General features: G+C 42.1%; 1 protein-coding gene across 2 annotated transcripts in view; it reads right to left on the reverse strand.

Moving 5' to 3' along the window:
- Nucleotides 1-20680, reverse strand: part of LOC122792927 (spectrin beta chain, non-erythrocytic 1-like) — a 1986067-nt gene that overhangs the window by 56606 nt on the left and 1908781 nt on the right. For both annotated transcript variants that reach the window (XM_044060498.1, XM_044060499.1), the window contains one exon: nucleotides 13837-14010. In XM_044060498.1, the coding sequence (XP_043916433.1) occupies nucleotides 13837-14010 (174 nt within the window). The remainder of the gene's footprint in view (nucleotides 1-13836; nucleotides 14011-20680) is intronic.

Raw genomic sequence — 20680 nt, forward strand, 5'->3', positions numbered from 1 at the left:
CCACTGCTTTACTCTCCTTTACTAACAGTATCCTTCAGCATGAAAACAATGGCTATCTCTCCTGTGCTACTTTCCTAGACCTATCTAAAGCATTTGACATGGTCCCACACAAACAACTTATCTCTGTCCTCAATAACCTATCCTTCTCACAATCAGTCACCAACTGGTTTCAGAGTTACCTGTCTGACCGCCAACAATCCATTGTATGGCAGAATGACATATCTCCCCAACTACCTGTCTGCATAGGGGTTCCCCAAGGATCCATCCTTGGACCCCTACTCTTCTCTGTTTTCACAAATAATCTAGCCTCTGCCACCACACATGGCGCACACATACAATACGCAGATGACTCGACCATCATCTGCTCAGCCCAGTCCCTACCCAAACTGCAAAAAGTCACACAGGAAGCCTTTTCCTCTGTTGAAACTTGGTTATCCGATGCCCAATTAATAATCAACCCAAACAAAACTAAACTACTCATCTTCCAACCCACCAAACATACTCAAAACAACTCTCACTTTAACATCACAGCAAAAGACAACACCACTATATACCCAACCGAACACACCAAATTGCTAGGAGTGGAAATAGACAAACTAAAATTTGACATTCACATATCCATGACCATAAAACAAGTCCACAAAAAACTAGGAGCGTTATACAGAAATAAGCATCTTCTCACCAAAGCAGCAAAGATTTCAATAGCAAATTCCCACCTTATCTCCACCCTACTTTATGCCTCTCCAATATATACCAACCTAAGGCAATGCGATCTAAACAAGCTAGAGACCTGCTACAACAAAATTGCCAAATTTGCCACAGGGGCATCCTACCGTAGTCACCACGGTCTCTCACTTGCTGAACTGGGCTGGCTTGAACTCCCTCACCTCCTTCAATGGTATCAACTCGCACTCGCCCACAAACTAGTACACCATCCACTAAATGTCCCATCCCTCCAGAATCTACTCCAACCCTATCGCACCACCAGACCACTAAGATCCAGCAACAAAAATCACTTGCAGATCACTAAAGCCAATAACTCTGCTGGTGAAGCACTATTCTCTTGCACCATAGCCAAATTATGGAACCCCCCCCCCTACAATTACCTCCGTACCATCATGCACCCACTTCAAAACTTTACTAAAAGCACACTAAAACACATGCTGGCTATGCCCTTGCAGCTCCCACTCTAATATCACCCACCCCATCCAACCACTACCTTTATTTTCACTCCACTAACTACCTTGATTATAGCAAGCTGAGATGCTCATAGGCCTAGTACTTATACAGCAGGAACTTCTTATTTTAACATTTGTTAATGTCTGTTATGTACTTCACAGATAAAGATTCTAGTTGTCTACTGATGTACTATGTTCTTCATCTGTAAATATGTTGTAAGTAATTGCTATGCAAATTGTTAATCGCTATGTAATCCAATGTAACTACTGTCTGTTTATTTTAACTGTGGAGCTTTTCTCCCCGGGCCTCCGCTGAAAATGGACCTACGTCCAGTCGGACACTCCCAGTCAACAAATATAAATAAATAAACAAACAAATAAATAAATAAATAAATTTTAACATATGTGATTTCTTAGAATTGTTTATCGTTTAGGATGGTTATATTAATTTATATTTATATGCATGTACTAAGGTCTTGCAAGTGCGGGTATTCCGTTAATGTTAGTCTATGGGCATATACGAACTGGTCAGTAAGCAGTGTCTTTTTAATGAAAGTAAAAGACTTAATAGCATAATTGAATAATTGCACTGAAACCTAGTATAAATTAGTTGTAAATCTGTTGGTTTGTTGTCTGAAGAAGGGGAGGCACTGAACTCGCCGAAAGCACTAATAAAATTGGAGTTTTGAATATTGTTTGAGTTAAGCTCAGTTTCTCGCCCACTTTTTTGAGTTTACTAGTTTGTTTTATTTGTTGCGAAGCAGGAGGTAGAGTATCAGGAGTTAGACTGGATTCCATAAAAACATCATCCACATCCAGAACAGGAGGAATAGCGAAGGGTCTGTGCTGTGGTAAATCTAAAAATTCCCTGAGTCTCTTTTTGGACCGAGGATAATCCGGGCATTCCCAGTGGAAATTTTCTCTCAAGGTATGTAGGGTTTCACCAAAAGAAATATGCTCTGGAGGAGAGGCAAAAGAAATGTATTCCTCTGCATCTGAATCCTCATAAGCAGATAAGGACATGTCTTCATAATCAGAAACCTCAGAGTCGTTGGACTCCTGGTCAGATAAAGCTGCTGGGGACAAGTCTCTTTTCCTTTTAGCAGGAGTAGGCTGGCTTCCCCTAATGAGCATGATAAGGTCTTCCGCCATTTTAAGCATCTGAGATTGAGGCAAGGAAAAGTGCAGTTGTGTACACTTACCATAAATGTAGATGTTCAAGTGTATTCACTGTTGCAGTCATCACTTTTGGGGTTATCTGCTTGCAGTAGCCCTCAGTCAGCCTGATTAACCAAGTCTTGGGTCCTGAGTCAGTTGCTGTCCCTTCTTCCATGATGTCAGGTCATCAGGGGTATAAAACATGCAGCCGACACCATTACATCAGTTTTTCTTGCCCCAGATGTCAGGTGCCCCCTTAATGGGAAGCAATTAAATCTATAAATATACAAGGTTATACCTCCAACAAAAAAGCAAATACACCAAAAAGCTTTTGAAGATAGCAAAGGAAAGTAGAGGTATATCCAAAAAAAGAAGGGGACTGGAGGGAGGGTAACCAGGACTGCAGCAGTGAATACACTCGAACATCTACATTTATGGTAAGTGTATACAACTGTACTATGTTCTTCATGTTTCACTGTTGCAGTCATCACTTTTGGGTAGATTCCCAAAGCTAAGGATGGAAGAAGTAATTTAAATAGAATTAGGACCAGCTAAAAGGCCCTGCAAGACTGCAGTGGCAAAGCCAGCTCTGGATTTAGAGAAAATTGGCAGATAGTAATGCTTGGTGAAAGTACGTACAGAACTCCAGGTAGCAGCTTCTAGGATGTCGATGGTAGGGACGCCTCTAAGAAGGGCTGTAGAGGTAGATGCAGCCCTGGTGGAGTGGGGTCTGATCCCCTGTGGGATAGGTTTTCCATGGTGTTTGTAGCAGAAATGAATGCAATGGTCTATCTATTTGGAAATAGTTTGCTTTGAAATAGCCTTTCCCTCTGCCCCTGCAGCAAATGCCACCAGCAGTTGATCAGATTTCCTTTGAGGTTTAGTTCTGTCCAAGTAGAATCTAAGTTGTCTATGCATATCTAAGGAGTGCAGAATCCATGCCCCTTTGTTCTGTGGATTAGGAAAGAAGGTTGGCAAATGTATGGACTGATTAAGGGCCACACTGGATACCACCTTGGGCATGAAGGAAGGATTGGCCCTGAAGGACACCCTGTCCGCATAAAGATGATGAAAGGTTCCACTGCCATGAGGGCCTGTAATTCAGATACCCTTCTTGCTGAAGTGATTGCTAAAAGGAAAGCTATTTTCCAAGAAAGGAATTTTAAATCTGCAGTGGCAGCTGGCTCGAAAGGAGGAAGGGTGAGCTTTTCCAATACAAAGTTGAGGTCCCATGCTGTAGTTGGAGCTCTCCTAGATGGTTGCAGATTTTTGGCCCCTCTGAGGAACTGCTTAAGCAGTGGATGAGAGAAGAGGGGCGGTTCTGTGTTTTAATGAGCTGAGATGGCTGAGGCATGAATTTTGATGGAGGAGAAAGACAGGCCTTTATGAAGCATCTCAGTGAAGTATTGTAAAATATAAGGTAAATTGGGCAGTGTTGTGCTCATCCCTTGAGATTGGTTCCAGGCACAGAATCTTTTCCATTTTTCATCGTAAGACTTTCTGGTACTAGGCCCCCTTGCCTCTAAAATGATATCCATCACTGGTTTACTGAGGGATGGTAAAGGAGAAATTATGTAAATAGCCATGCTGCTAGATTCAGTGTTTGAAGTTGAGGGTGCAGAATTTGGTTCTCCTGCTAAGACAATAGAGTAGGAGTCGGAGGCAGGTGCCATGGGGCCTATAGTGACACACTGCACAAGAGGGGGTACCAGTGTTGGCGTGGCCAGTCTGGTGCAATCAAAATCATCCTTGGTTTGTCTTGTTTGATATTTAGTAGTACTTTGGAGAGCAGAGACAGAGGAGGAGGAAAGGCATAAACTGATAGGTTTTTCCAACTGAAGGACAGAGCATCCACTTTCCAAGCTTGTTTGTGGGGAGTCCTTGTGCAGAATTTCTCCAACTGATAGTTTTGGGGGGAGGCAAACAGGTCTATATCTGGGCTTCCCCATTTGCTTGTCAACATGTTGAAAATCCTTGGTTCCAGTTTCCACTCGTGTGAGTCCATGAGGTTTCTGCTTAGTTCGTCTGCCAGTGTATTTAGTTTTCCTGGCAGGAATTGAACTTGTAATTGTACTTGATAGCTCAGAGCTGTGTTCCACAATGCCATGGCTAGTCTGCAGAGGGGGTAAGAACGTCTACCCCCCCGCTTGTTTATGTACCACATGACAGTGGTGTCCGTCTTTATCATTAATTGTCCTGGAAGAATGTGGTCCTTGAAGGCTGTCAGAGCATTCTGTACAGCTAACATTTCTTTTTGATTAATATGCAGGTGCATTTGACTTGGGTTCCATTTGCCCTGAATGCACTTCCCTGCCAGGTGGGCCCCCCATGGATAGTCTGATGTGTCTGTTAAGATTTGGGTGGCAGGGGGTAGTATGAAAGGTAGTCCCCTGTTTTGGTGGCAGGCCTCTGCCCACCAAAGGAACTCTAGGCGTAGGCAATGTATGATAGGAATCATTGCTTCTAGATCCTGTGAATGTTGACACCGTAGGCTTTTGAGATACCATTGCAGTTTCCTCATATGCAGCCTTGCATATAGAATTAGAAGAATGCAGGAGGCCATGAACCCCAAGGCTTGAAGTATTTGCCTTGCAAATAACTGGGTTTTTGTGGCCACTTGTTTGAAGTAGGCTGTCAAATGAATCTGTTTCTCTGGCATGAGGAAAGCTATCTGGGAAGTTGTATTCAAGCTTTCTCTCCAAGGAATATAATTTGTTGACAGGGTACCAGGTGTGACTTCTTTTGTTTACGGTGTACCCCAGACAAGTCAGTACCCTTTGAACACAGGCCAGATGATTCAAAAGTATGTCCTGGCTTTCTGCCTGAATTAGACAATCATCCAGATATGGGTATATTTGAATATTTCTTTGCCCACAGAATGCAATGACTGGAGCTAGGCACTTTGTGAATACCCTGGGTGCAGTAGATAAGCCAAAGGGCAGTGCAGAGAACTGATAGTGCATGTAGCCTGCTTTGAAGTGTAGGTATTTTCCACAAGACTCCCTGATAGGGATGTACAGGTATGCTTCTTTTAAGTCTAGTGTTGCCAACCATGCATCTTTGCCTATCATAGGAAGCAGCTGGTGAAGAGTCAGCATCTTGAATTTTGGAATCAAAATAAAGGTATCTAGAGTAGAAAGGTCCAGGACAGGACGCCATGTATTGCCTTATCTGAGTACCAGAAAAATTCTCGAATAGAACTCTTGTCCCTTTTCCTCTTCTGGTACCAACTGAATAGCCCCCATGCTTAAGAGAGAGAGAGTACCTGATTTTGGGCCTCTGCCCCACTAATTTGGGGGTAGATCTGGCCACCCACTTGGTGTTGGTAAGGTGTGGAAGTGAAATCTGTATCCTTGGGACACTATATTTAAAACCCATTTGTCCTGGGTAATGAGTTCCCAGTTTTTGGCCTGCAGACCAATCTTTCTGCCTAAAGGAACATTCAGTTGGGAATTGCTTGGAAATTTTAGAAGCAAGTCATTGAGACTGTTTTCCATAGGGGGGAATCTTACTACTCCCTGATTTGGGTGCGGAAACCCCCCACTGCTTAGTCTTGTGTGTCCTCTGGGACTGAAACGTAGGGTTTCTGCTATGTCTGGGTTTGGCTTGAGAAGACCTTGAAGAGGCTGGAAAGGACCAGTTCTTAGAGGGCCAGTGCCTACTAAATATAGGAGGCTGAACTTGCAAGAAATCTTTAACAGTTTGCATAGATTTAGCTTTATCTTCCATCTATTTAAGAACTTCCTCTGCCTTGTTGCTAAACAGGCGGTCCTGATTTAAGGGAGCATCCAACAATTTAGCTTTAACATGATCAGGTAAAGATTGCTCCTTAAGCCAAGCATGCCTTCTGAGCACAGAACCAGTAACATCAGCCCTGCAAGAGGCCTCTAAAGAATCAAATCCACATTGCAAAGTATTTTTTCCAACCTGTTCAGAAGAATGCATTAAATCCTGTAATTCTTTATTTTCCGCACAGTCAGGAATCAACATCATTTTCTGCTTAAGCAATCCAATAACATGTTGTTGATACCTTAACATATGAAACTGGCAGTTTAAAGCCCTAATGGCCAAGGTTGCAGAAGTGTAAACCTTCTTAGCCCATCTATCCAGCGCCCTGGAGTCTCTATCAGAAGGGGTAGGATTTTTAGCAATAGAAGCCTTCATGCCCTTGGGTTCCTGTGAAATAGTGTCTGGATCCACAGTAGGATTTTTAAAAAGGAACTTGTGTGAATCAGGAACCCTGTAATATCGGTCAGGTTTTCTGGGAGCAGGAGGCAGAGAATCAGGGGCCAAACTAGATTCCGAAAAGGCATCATCAACAATGTCTAGTACAGGAGGAATAGCTAAAGGCCTATGCTGAGGCAGGAGTAAGAAATCCCTAAGCCTCTTTTTTGAATCAGAAAAATTCTGGCTTTCCCAGTGGAAATGCTCCCTTAGTGTATGTAAGTTTTCACCAAAAGAAAAATCCTCTGGAGGTGAAGCAGAAGGAATAGAGTCCTCTGCATCAGAATCATCATAAGTAGATAAGGGCAAATCCAGATCATCAGAAGAATCAGAAAAATCAGAATCATGGTCAGAAGATTCATAAACAACTTCAGTCCTAGGTCTCTTAGAAGGGGGAGGCTGGCTTCCCCTGATTAGAGTTATAAGATCTTCAGCCATTCTTATCATTTGATTTTTAGGCATAGAGGCCTGAGCATGCGGCCTGGCCATCGGTTTTTTAGGCATGTTTCGAGATTTAGGCCTAAAAGAAGGAGGAGGCATCGGTTTAATATGCAAGTCCGTAGGCCTGAATACACCCTCAGAAGCCAGTGCCTGCACAGCGGCTCTGGACCCATCCAAGGTAAAGACATCTGCGGGTTCCATAGTTGAAGCATCTCGCGGCATACTGGACTTCGAATGGGTCTCAGCAGAGGCCTGTGAATCAGAAGTAGCAGGTATCAGGGGCTGTGAAAGCACCTCACTTAGTACTGGTGAACTGGCGACTGGCTTAGGAGAAGCTTCGTTGGCCGTTTTGGACCTTGGAGGGCTGTCCCTGTCTTTATCCTTGCGTTTTTTTGGAATCCAGGTAGTTGGATGGCTAACCGACATTTCTGGATAATTAAGCCGAGAACCGAAATAGTTAGAGGCGAAAATATACCGACGACGGATAGTACGCTGATTAAATAAAGCACAAAACCGACAGCATGGTACATCGTGGTCAGGGCCTAGGCAAGGAATACAGTACAAATGAAAATCTTTATGAGGTATTTGCTTTCCACAAGTAATGCAATTATTAACTTTTACTGACATTGGTAAGGAGCAAGAAAAAGTTTCCCCAACGGGGTACTTAGCTTTAGTTGAAGACTTTGTTTCTGAAACTCGAAAATGAAAATTTCAGGAGTCGGCCGACTGGCACTTGCGAACTGCTTCTGCTTTGGGCACCGCTTGGCAAGAAAGACTGATGTAATGGCGTCAGCTGCATGTTTTATACCCCTGGCGACCTGACGTCATGGAAGAAGGGATAGCAACCGACGCAGGACCCAAGACTTGGTTAATCAGGCCGACTGAGGGCTACTGCATGCAGATAACCCCAAAAGTGATGACTGCAACAGTGAAACATGAAGAACATCAGGCACTTGAGTTTGGTTGTCGTTTTTTTAGGCATAGTTCATACTCTGGGCCTTAGAAACTCGGTAGTTTTAGAAAGAACTGAATATGCAAAAGAAGTCATCAGTTTGTGTCGAATATCGGTAGTGCAAAGAACTTCCTCAGACGCCGGTGCCTGCACAGTGGCTCCGGACCCATCTAAGGTATAGACATCTGCAGGTTCTGTAGTCAAAGAAGAGTCTCGTAGCATACTGGACTCCGAAGGGGTCTCGGTAGTGGCCTGAGAATCCACAGAAGCAGGCATCAGGGGTTGCGAAAATGCCTCACTGAGTACCGGTGACAACTAGCTTAACGGAAGAGTCATTGGCAGTTTTGGACCTGTGCAGTCTGTATCTGTCTTTATCCTTACTTTTTTTAGAAGATCAGTAGTCAGATGGCTTACTGAAGCCATTTCAGAATACGGAGATCGAGAGAGAAAGAATTTAGCTACGATAAGGGCCCAATGACATATAGTTCTCTTGTTGAACAAAGCACAAAACCAACAAAGGGGGACGTCGTGGTCTGGGCCTAAACAGGTGATGCAGTAAGAATGGAAATCTCAATGTGGTATTTGCTTTCCATAGGTGAAACAATTGTTAACTCTTTCTGACATCGGTAAGAGCAAGAAAAAAGGATCCCCAATGGGGTACTTAGCTTTAGAAGACTTCAACTTCAATTTCGGAAATGAAAACTCAGGTAGTGGCAGACTGGCACTCGTGTAAACTGCTACTTCTTTGGGCTCCTGGGCAAGAAAGACTGATGTAGTGGCATTGGCTGTCTGTTTTTATACCACTGACAACCTGACATCAGTCCTGGAGCGACAGCAACTGACGCAGAAATACTAAGCCTCTGGTATTCGAGTCAACTGAGGGCTACACCTGGCAGGATAAGCCAAGTGTGATGACTGCAACAGTGAAACACAAAGAACATCACAGATTCCTCTGAAGACAGGGTGGGGGAAGACCAACTGCCTCACTGCTTTAGGATCTCGAGGATGTCCCCAAAAGATACTTCCTCAGATGGAAGTCTGGGGACCCGTCTCCCTCCTTGAAATCCATGCCCTCACTAAGGGACTCTCTAGGGGAGTCAAAGTGCCTCCTCTTGCATGTCCTCTACTGAAAGGACTCCTCCATGGTGGGTTCTGGGGAGGACTCGGAAGAGGCAGGGACCCCAAGCAGGGTAATGCCTGTCTGAAGGCACTCAATGGAGGGCTGACCCTGCAAGGATGTTGTAGGCTCGCCACCTAAAGTTGAGAGGGGCTGAGGAGGACCTAAAGATGAAGGAGAGATAACAGCCCTGCCAAGAAGCTCATCTCTAGTGCTCTGAAGGCCAACAGGTTGGACGAAGCCCTGCTCTCCTCCCTGACAGCTGCAGTCATACAGGATGGTTGGTGGGAATCAGATACAGTGCCGATGTCCCCAGACGACAGTGGCCCCAAGCTGTCCATTGTGGAGGCCCCCAAGGGGAGGGAGCAGTCCTAAAACTCTAGGCCAGACCCCACTCTCAGGGAACCCGTGTAGACCTCACGAGGCCAAGGCACAGCCAGTTTCGAAAGCACCGGAACAGAGCCCGCCAGGGACCGTGACTATGTCAGCAGGGGGTTGCCCAATATAGACGGCCTCTCACAGGGAACACTCCAATCCTAGACATCCAAGCCCGGGGCGTTCAGAAGTGGAGAGTGGAATCCCATGGATGGAGAAGATCCCCTGGGCAACTGAGCCGGGCTGGTAACAGACCCAACTTGATTTGGGCTTTGAGGAAACTCCTCATCATCCTATCCATACCAGTAGGGAGTAGACTGTTGGAAATCTGGAGGACACCAAAGAATGTCCTGACTGACCCTGACACTGTCCTGTGGTCTCAGGAGGGAGACCAACTCCTGTGTCTCAGACCCAAACTTCTAGATCTCGAGGGAGAACTGTCTATTTTTATCAGATCCGATGAGACCCTCCGATGCAATTGCTTTGTCGATGCCAAAGAAGGATCCGACAAACAGGTTGGATCTGAAACTGGCATGTGCCGAGTTGGATCCGAAGGCCTCCAGGGATCCAAGGCCTCCAATCCGACTGACTAATCTGAGGCGCTCTGAGTGGAAGACCCCAGATCCAAAACCAAAAAGGCTGGGCTCGGATCCGGGGATATGCGATCCGAGAGCCTCATTTTTTTTTTGCAGGGGAATCCCTCGAGGAAGAGGAGGAGTTCTTCCTTTTGGGATTTGAAGGTGCTTTAGAGGGGGAACAGAAGGCTAGAGGTCCCCATCTGGCAAGTCCCTTGAGCAGGAGTTTATTCCTGTGACATATGAGAACCCTGGGGCTGAATGAGACACAAATGTCACATTCAACCTCAAGGTGACTCTCTCCTAAACAATAAACACACTCCTCATGCGAGTTGGAATGGGGTATCTTCCGGCTGCACAAGGAGCATTTCTTGAAGCCCAAGGGCTTATCAGACATGTTGCACACACCTACACATACAACACCTGCACACAAAAAAACAAAGCAGGGAAGGAGATAGCTAAGATACCCTTAAACCAAAGCAAAAGAAAGTGAACCCAGGAAAAGGGCGGGAATGGATAGAGGCAAATTTAGAAAAACTACGGGAGGTGAGGAAACCCGACTAACTACCCAGAAAGAAGATAGGGAAAATATAAGACTACAACTACCAGGGAATAGTTAAGAAAAACACCCCAAAAAAGAAAACCTATATCACTTATCTGAAACTTTTCGCTTAAGCTGCTGGAATCACATCTAAGCATTTCCGTGGCAAACAAGATCTGAGGTTGTAGGTCGGCAAGGGATCATGGGAATGGGAGAAGCTTGAGCTCTGGATCTGTCCTTCAGTTGCTGGCTCAGATCTGAGGCCAGATCCAAGACTCATCCATGATGAATAATGACATGAATAGCATCAGATCAGTAAGTTCCTACACAGAGCATTGGTTGGCATAACGGTTAAGGTCTTTACCTCACAGACACAAGGTACAGGCTTCAATTTTCACTTTGGAGAAATTGGCTATGCTTAAAATGATGTGCAAGAACAGCTAGCCTAGTAATTGCCTATGAACCTATGAAAATATAAAGAGCTGCACCAAGGAAGATTATTATTACTATTCATCTGAATGAGCCCCTAGTAGCATACCTTTCAACTGTACCGATTTTTACAGAATGTCCAGGTTTTTGCCTCATATTTTTGGTCCATTTTTCATAAATTAATGATTTTCTGACAAATCACTAAAGAGTAAAGTTAGAAAATAATAACAGACATTTGTGTTTCAGACTTTATACCCCTCAGAAAATACAGACTAATGGAAAACCTGTTATTCTATCAACTTTCTAAGTTTGTAAGAGCAATATTTAATAACTGTCCCTATTTTGGGGCCTTTGTCCCACTTTTGTTTATGGCTTTGTCCAGATTTCTTGCTCTAAAAGGTTGACAGGTATGCTTAGTAGTAATAAAGAAATGTTGAAGAAACCATGCCAACAGACCTATAGAAGTACCTTGCTAAACTCAGCTCTGCCTCTGGACTAGATGTCCAGGCTGAAATTATTGGTAAGGACATACAGCTTGGATGAGATAACTACATCACAGGTATTTCTTGGTTTGCAAAGTCTTTAAATAAGTAACTGAATCTATTGTTCTCCTGCTACAATAGAATCTGAATATCCCAGAAAAGTGTCCCCCTTCTTACTGAAGATGAAGGTGATACAGGAGACCACCGGTATGTTGTGTAGTTGGCAACCGTCTGGATGCCCAGCCTTGATAAAACACAAATTATTGCTTTTTCTAATGCAGATGAGATGGGTAAAATGCACACTGTCTAAAAACTCTTTGGTCACCTAGTGCATTAATGACCTCTTTATTAATATAATCATCTCTAAATGAAATTTGAAAATTAAATGAGATTAAATTATGGCACTGCTTTAATAAGGCTTCTGAACCAATGTCTTGTCTGCTCCACATTGCCACAGCTATCTCTTTAGCAGTAAAGCAATTATATTTAAACATGTGAAATCTCAATCAACTTGCCTTCTGTCTGTATGAGGTGATTCCACCATGTCAGAAGTGTTCAAGGAAAAGTCAGCCTTTTGGCAGAGGGATACAGGTACCATCTGCAGTACTAGACTCCAAAGATACAGCAACTTGGGAGAAGATGACCAGAAAGGATAGAGCAGTCACAAAACATTAAATCAGAATGCATATCCACGGAGCAGATCTTTAGGGGGAATCCTTAAGGACTCTCAACATGAGGAATTCCCTTTGGAGACCAGAGTTCCTTTCTGAGGACTGAGTTTAGTGCAAACAGGGTTCATACAGGATGAGTGCACTTGCACGTGTAAGCAAAACCTGCAAAGATTTTATTGCATACTGACCCTTAGGCACTGTGGCCTAGGAACTCCTATTAGGAATAAAAAGATATCAATGGAACCCCTAGAACCTGGGTTTGTTGTTAACCAGTCTTCTCTTCCTGACTGCACTCATACAGATATAAGGAATAAGTGGAAAGAGGGCTGCAGGAAGGACAGTAAATGAGAGGAAACAGACAGAAAGCTTAAACAACCTTCCTTCTCCAGAAAGTGTCTAAGCTAATGAACCATTCTTAGGCCCTGAGACAAGTGAATAAATCTTGGACAATCGGATGGCTGGCCATGGTGAAATGGTAAAATCTGAACTTGCTGCAGGCCTTGAACATCTCCTCTAGCTTCATGTTGAGAACTACTCACTCATAAGATTTTAAAATAAAACTTGGTTAGAAGATATTCTAAGGCATTTTATATGCTAAGAAGACAACAGACTAATATAAGCAGTTTGTGTACCCCTGACCACTCAGCTATGGTCTCAATGAAAAGATGACCTTGACCGCCACCCCACCCCTTCAGTTTATGGTGAAAAATATCAATAGCGCATTTGTAGTCTGATCAGGACATCCCCTCATTTTAGCAGGAAAACAGCTTGAAGGCCTGGTGAGAATCACTCAAGTTCTCTGATGATTAAGTGAGCAGCCTTCTTCCAAGAGACATTGTTATCCTTAGGTATGACATTCCCAAAGGTGGGAGTTCAGCCTAGGGGGCAGGAAGCTGTAGTCAAAATATGGTACAGTATATAATGAGAGACAGGATGAGTTCTACCAAAGGCTGAATGCATAAAGCCACTTAACACCTGACAGCTGAGGAAAGAAGAAATACATTTGAGTAGTGGTGTTGTCTGACTTGGAGAGATCACGTGATGGGTTCCACATAGTTTATTATATGTGGCAATTTTAAAAACGTACTGCTGGAAATCAAGTGTATAAACATGATTAAATGATCAGATTATCCCAGATAACAAATGAACCTTAATTTATACTATTGTGACTTCACACCAATAGATGTATACATAATTCTGAACTAAATGTGTTTGTCACTGTTTGTACAAAATGACAAACTTTTCAATACTTAACATATCACATATGTCACATTTCTAAGGCGAGTCTTAAGGCCATTATTCAGATGCTGTGTCTTGGTTACAAACTATTTAACAACTATGTAACTACAAAATTAACAACAGTCATTATGAAAGTTTTACAATGCACAAACTAAGACAAAGATGAGAATAAATATAAACATTTTGTGTGCACTCCTTGCATAGCCGGCCTTAGGCATCCGCCTAAGGCGCCTTTCTAGTAGGGGAACTTCTCCAGTATTTATTTGGTGTAGGTAGACCAGGATGGGGGCACTAGGTGGTGTGGTGTGGGCGCCGTGGAGCCCTTTTGCCTAGGGCACCAGTTGACCTAAGGCCGCTCCTGACTCCTTGGGTTTGTTCTTCCTCATGTGATTGTGAACTTGACAAAACAATCCTATACCACAGTGCAGATGTGCTGTACAATCACAATTCTTACCGAAGCTTAAAGACATGTTTCCTCTTCTTGTAATCATGTGCAACTTCACACATTGACTCACTAAGACTGATTGTGGGTTCCCCATGGTATGTGATCCCGCTGCCAGCATTTTTTGAATCTTTATAAAATCCAAGACTACCCTTCTTCAGCACGCAATACATATTCTGCCAAGACCTAAGGAGAGAGTAAGAAACACAATAAGCAGGTATAAAAAAAAAATAAACAAACTCGAGAATACAAAGTAGGAAGACAAGCTGAAACTTCACAACAGCTACTTCAGAGTGATTCTGAAAAGCATTTAATTAAGTTCTTAAGTAAGTCACAGGATTGCAAACTTGACACTTTTCTTGAGCTACTCAGCCTGTATCTTCAGAATGGCTTCCTGTCTTTGTGCATCATCTTATCCTAAAGATAATATCTTCTAAACTCCATTTAGTCTTCTGAAGCAATTAAAATATGCTTTATGCCCACCCCCCATCATTACATGGCAATATATTTCAAATTTGTATAATTTACTTCATATGGTTTCCAGTACAGTCCAGTTTTGCAGCTCTCCTCTGAAGGGCTCATTTTTATAAGCAACTGTATTTATTTTAGTCTCCACGTTCCTTCCTTCTGCAATGACCATAAAGCTCCCACTCTCTACTGGCCTGTTTGTTCTCACCTTCTTCCAATATCTCAGTACACGGAAGACTGAGACAAAAAGTGGGGAACGTGTGTGCCATCCAACAGATATTAGATTTTATATGCCCTTTACTGCCTCCTAGTGGTGACTGACCATCACAGCAGTAAAAGAGGGCCAAAAAAGAAAAGCTCTCTAGAACTGCACTGTTTACACGTAACACTCTAGGTACTTTTAAAGCATCTGTTAGAAAAAAATACAGTCCATTAGGAATGGATGTAAGGTTATGTTAATCTGTAAGCTTTTCTCACAAACAGTTCATTGGACATAAAAACTTGTTTAACGAAGCAAAATCTCATGTACTGGGCAAATGACTTACGAGATTATTTAAAAATCAGTGATTATAGCACATTCTCTTCAGTTTAAGCTTTAAAGAAAAATAAACTTTGCTAATGCCAGGATCCTTATGAGCAGCTTATTTACCTACCATATGCTTTCTTTTATGAGAAACAAGAAATTATCAAAAGCTGTTCTCAATCCACTAGAATAGACAGCTTCTAAAGTTAGAAATGTAAAATCACTATGACCACTTATAGGCTTAAACTCTCCCTGTTACTGAAAATAAATATAAATTGTCCTTGATACAGACCCTGAAAGACCTAGCAGTCTTACTAATATCAAAATAATTAAACATGTACACTGCTAGAAAATCACTCCCCTCTCAGAAGAATCAAACTGGCTATAACAAACTGCTCACCTCCAAACAGATTAATAAATCTATCAGTCAGAAACATATATTGCAATCCTTCAGAAACATATACTGCTATCCTTGTACCTATGCTCACACCTAAAGGTAAACTAAATCTAGTTGTCAAATAGTCTTTACTTTTGGGGGCTTAATACAAATTCTTTTAAGATTTAAAACCTTTCTAAGTACAATCTCAGTCTGATTACTTATTGCTTCTCTATCATATGCACTGTCAAATAGTACATGACAATATTCATTGAATGAGGACTAGATGATAGCAATAAAAGGCATCCTCACTGTTTTTGGAACATTATTATCACATATCCTCCCAAGAGATCTGACAGGTTCAGCTGCAACATTCCTTATAGATATTACCCCGGCCAGCTCATTCAACAACCTAGTACAATTATAGCTGCTCTGAACATCTTTACCACAATATCAGCTAGACAGATACAACCCCCCCCCCCAAGTCTCATTCAAAAAACATAATGCAGTTATAAATGTTCAGAAATTCACTATATACCATAACATCTGCTAGGCAAATATATGTAACCCTATCTTTTTCATCCAAGCATCTAACGGTTTTCTCTCTAAATAGCTCTATCAGCTATAGTATCAATAGACAGAGACAAGCTTGTAAACCTCATCTATCAGTCTAATGCAGTTATAACCCCTCTGAACAGCTCTAGCTACCACATCATCACTTAGACAGATACATTATATGTCTCATACAACAGTGTAATGCAGTTAAATTATTGAACAGTTATACCTACCACATCAGCTAGAGAAATATAACCCTACTTCTGTCAGATAATAACCTAATGCAGTTAAATCCACTCTGAACAGTTCTATCTACCGTTACATCAACCACATCACGAAATTTACATCACATTGCTCATGTTTCCAGCCAACCTCAAAAACTGACCTCTGAGTATTTATGTAGAAGAATGTGAAATGTTATTGTACTGTTCATTCTTCATAAACAATCCAGACATCAGAAAGTTTTGACAAGAAAATTCTCAAAATCTAGAAAATTAGCAATATCTAAAATGATAAATAAAACTCACTGCAGACAAGCTTGTACAAAGAGCTGAAAAATCATCTCATGTTATAGACTACATTAAAAGTATTACCAAACACAGACATAAAATGTTGCAAAATGTTCAAACAAAAGTTTTATGATAAATCCATGTTTTTGTCCAGTGTACCCTAAAACATTTAGCACAACTAGGGGGGCAATGAAAGACCACAGTATTATTACTTATTTGATCACATCACATTGATAATGAAGCAAATGTTTCAAAACTAAATGAGTTAAAAATATAATCATCATTGGAGAACTGCTGATCTCAATAGTACTCGCAACCACCTAACTGCTTCCAACCCATTAATACATGGGATATCACTATATCGGCTTCTTAGATAAGAAAAAAAGAATGAAGATAATAAAAAAACAGGAACATCTTTAACAAAAGATTATGCACAAAACAGTCTTAGTAGAATAGCAAACTGTCTCAACCATAGTAAGTCTATTCAGACTGGCAACGTACTTACGCACATTGGGAAGACCATAAATCAGAGCTACCTTCGTATTATTACAAGTGAAGCACCTATAAATCCTCTCAGAAATATGCGCCCCACTTAATACATCATGAAACACACTATCAAAGAAAGTAAAAGCCTTGACATGAGCATTAACATCAGCTAGTAACGTTTTTATTTCAGAAATAATGACCACCGTCCTGCCATAAGAGCAGACATACTTATAATCTGATCATTCCCAACTCTTTTACACCTTTTCCTTCAGAAAAAGTACAGCTCTGACCAGCTATGTGGTGTACAGTGCTAAAGCTCTGATTAAGACCCAAATGACCCAAGTCTGACTGATGGCGTGGGTACTTAACAGCTGGGCAGGGGAGGGAGTGGTCGAAGCCAGCTCATCCATTCTGTCGGAAGGAAGACATTGGTTGATTGCCACCATGCAAACAAAATGGCCAGGACCACAGTATAGGACTTAGCTATCTTAAGCCACACTGACAGACACAGGAGACCCTGCAATAATGCACGTATTCATGTCAGCTACCAATGGCAACAATAAAGCCTTACTAGAAGCAATCTCATTGCTAACACGCCAGGGAGAGCATAAATCACATCTGTGTCTGTCTGGATGATGGCTCCTCTGACCATTTCTCACCTCCATGCTGGTAATACCCAGTAAGGAGGAACAAATGGGCACAAGACCCAGAGGGAGTAGACTTAATGGTCATCAGGCATGAAGGGAAAAAGCATGTAGGGCAATGATTAAGAACAGGTTTGAGCCCCTTGTGTGGACATCTGCTATAAAGTTAGATATAATACACCTTCCATTACTTTAACAAACATTGTTACAAGGGAGTGTGAATTAGTCAGCCAAACAGATGGTTTACCGAACTTACTTTTACTGCATTTTTGTTCTGTCTACACTCCAAAACAACAGATCTCCACTTAATTTAAAACTCTGACAGTTGCCCACTTATATACCATGTGATGTAATCAGTTTCTAGATACCTTTTACTTCTAGAACCCAGTTTGGCTTCTGCTGGTGTTCATAACCATTAGTGACAGCTGTCTGACATTCATTACAACTCTGTGCAGTCTACAGTCAATATATTCTTTCTTTAGCACTCAGTTTGTTTGTGAAATTATTGCCATTATCCAGGTTAGTGATACCCTTACTCTGATTTATTAAGCATTGGTTAACTGAGTAAGTGGAGTGTCAACAGTGAACTTTTAGTCACCTCTTGGGCTAAGTGTAAAGGTAAATGAAATATATATATATGTAAACAGTTTACTGTAGCCCAACATCAACCATCATGCTTATACAATGGTAGGAGGAACTGCAGTACCCAGACAAAAGAGCTAGCAGGAAAACATACAAACTCCACACAGACAATAACTGGATGTCAGGACACCCTACACCCTGCAACATTTAGGCAAAGACCTTATCAGTGAGCCACCATATCACGCAGCAGAGATCTTATCAGTAAGCAATATATCACGCAACAGAGATCTTATCAGTGAGCCACCATATCACGCAACAGAGATCTTATTGGTGAGCCACCATATCACGCAACAGAGATCTTATCAGTGAGCCACCATATCATGCAACAGATACCTTGTCAGTGAGCCATCATATCACGCAACAGATACCTTGTCAGTGAGCCACCAAACTACACAGCAGATATCTTGTCAGTGAGCCACCAAACCACACAGCAGACATCTCTGAGCCACTATACCACTCAATACAGTACATATCAGTCAGCCACCATACCATGCAGGAGATATCTTATCAGTGAGCCACCATACTACTCAGCAGAGATCTTATCAGTGAGCCACCATATCACACAGCAGAGATCTTATCAGTTAAGCACTATATTACACAGCAGAGATCTTATCAATAAGCCACCATATCATGCAACAGAGATCTTATCAGTGAGCCACCATACCATGCAGCGGAAATCTTATCAGTAAGCCGCTATACCACTCAGCAGACTTCATATCAGTGACCCACCATACCACACAGCACAGATCTTATCAGTGAGCCACCATATCAAGCTACAGAGATCTTATCAGTGAGACACCATACTGTGTATATTAAGTCTGTTCTAACCCTTGCTTTGCTACCTGCTTCTAATAAGCATTACTAACACACTTGTTTTATAAACTTATTATTGTCATTTATCAAAGACTGTCTGACTCACCCTTGGTCTAAAACTGTATACAGTTTTTGCTTCCCTTTCTAGCAAGCTCTATTCCACAGCCGAATTCCTGGTTAGGATTCTCTTACTCATTATACTAGTAACATTACAGTTCTCAACTATAGTTATTACTTGTATACTGTAATTACTGACAACTTTGTTATCTAAAACTATGGCATTTGCCTTTAGCACTAATCATTTAGCCTTTTATAACCTTCACATACAAGCTAAAATATTTTGCCTTTTGGCTCTTTTTTTCTTTAGTTCATCACTTTATTGCAGAGCCTATGTTATCTCAATACCAACAGAAACAATGGGAGAACTACAGGTTCAGAGATAACCATTTTCCTGTACTTTTCATTTTAATGTCATAAAAATACAGTATTTAAATAAAAAAGAAAAATTTCCACTGTGATAACACTTCAGGCATAATTATTTTAACTGAGTTTACTGCATTACTGAACTACTGAAAGTACAGTTTTGTACCTACCATAAATGTAGATGTTCGACTGTATACCCTGCTGCAGTCATCACACTTGGATTATTCTGCCGTCAGGCGGTCCCACAGTCGGCCCGAATTCCAAAGTCTTTGTCCGGCGTCAGTTGCTGTCGCTTCTTCACTGACGTCAGTGCGCCAGGGGTATATAAAAGGCATCCGATGCCATTTTCTTCAGTTTTTCTTGCCCCAGATGTCAGGTGCCCCCCTAAAAGGTGGACAGTAGATAGTACCAATAATAAAAGTGTAGCACAAACAAAACATCCCTCCAGCTAAAAGCAAATACACCACAAAGGTTGTATCAGAATCTAAGGTATGGAAAGGTTTTAGTTAGGTCAGAGGGGATGGAGGGAGGGTAACCTGGACTGCAGCAGGGTATACACTCGAACATCTACATTTATGGTAGGTACAAAACTGTACTATGTTCGTCGTGTTACCCTGCTGCAGTCATCACACTTGGGTTGAATCCCAAAGCTAAGGATGGGAGGTGGAGTCAAACAGGATTAGAGGAGGCTAGGAGGCCCTGCAAAACTGCAGTGGCGAAGCCAGCTCTAGTCTTAGAGTAAAGTGGTAAGTGATAGTGTTTGCTGAAGGTGTGTACTGAACTCCAAGTTGCAGCTTCCAGAATATCCTTGGTTGGCACCCCCCTGAGGAAGGCTGTAGCTGTAGCTGTAGCTGCTGCCCTGGTAGAGTGGGGCCTTATGCTAGCAGGAACTGGTTTTCCATGGTGGGTGTAGCAAAAACGTATGCAATGTCCTATCCATTTGGAAATGGTCTGTTTTGAGATAGCCTTTCCTTGTGATGCTGTAGCATAGGATATAAAAAGCTGGTCAGATTTTCTGAAGACCTTAGTTTTATCCAAATAGTAGCGTAGCTGCCTGTATATGTCCAAGGAATGCAGGAGTCTTTCTCCTTTGTTCTGTGGATTTGGAAAAAAGTGGGTAAATGGATGGTTTGATTTAGAGCCACATTGGATACCACCTTAGGCATAAAAGAGGGGTTAGTTCGTAGAGAAACTCTGTCTTGATGAAAAATGAGGAAAGGCTCTACTGCCATAAGTGCCTGAAGCTCTGAGACTCTTCTGGCTGAAGTAATTGCTAGAAGCAGGGCAGTCTTCCATGATATAAACTTTAAGTCAGCTGAGAAAGCTGGCTCAAAAGGAGGTAATGTAAGTTGTTTTTCCAGAACAAAATTGAGGTCCCAAGTTGGTGTTGGTGCTCTCCTGGGAGGCCTAATGTTTT

The sequence above is a fragment of the Protopterus annectens genome, chromosome 2.part0, assembly GCF_019279795.1.
Source record: "Protopterus annectens isolate FY-2018-M chromosome 2.part0, PAN1.0, whole genome shotgun sequence".
NCBI lineage: Eukaryota > Metazoa > Chordata > Ceratodontiformes > Protopteridae > Protopterus > Protopterus annectens.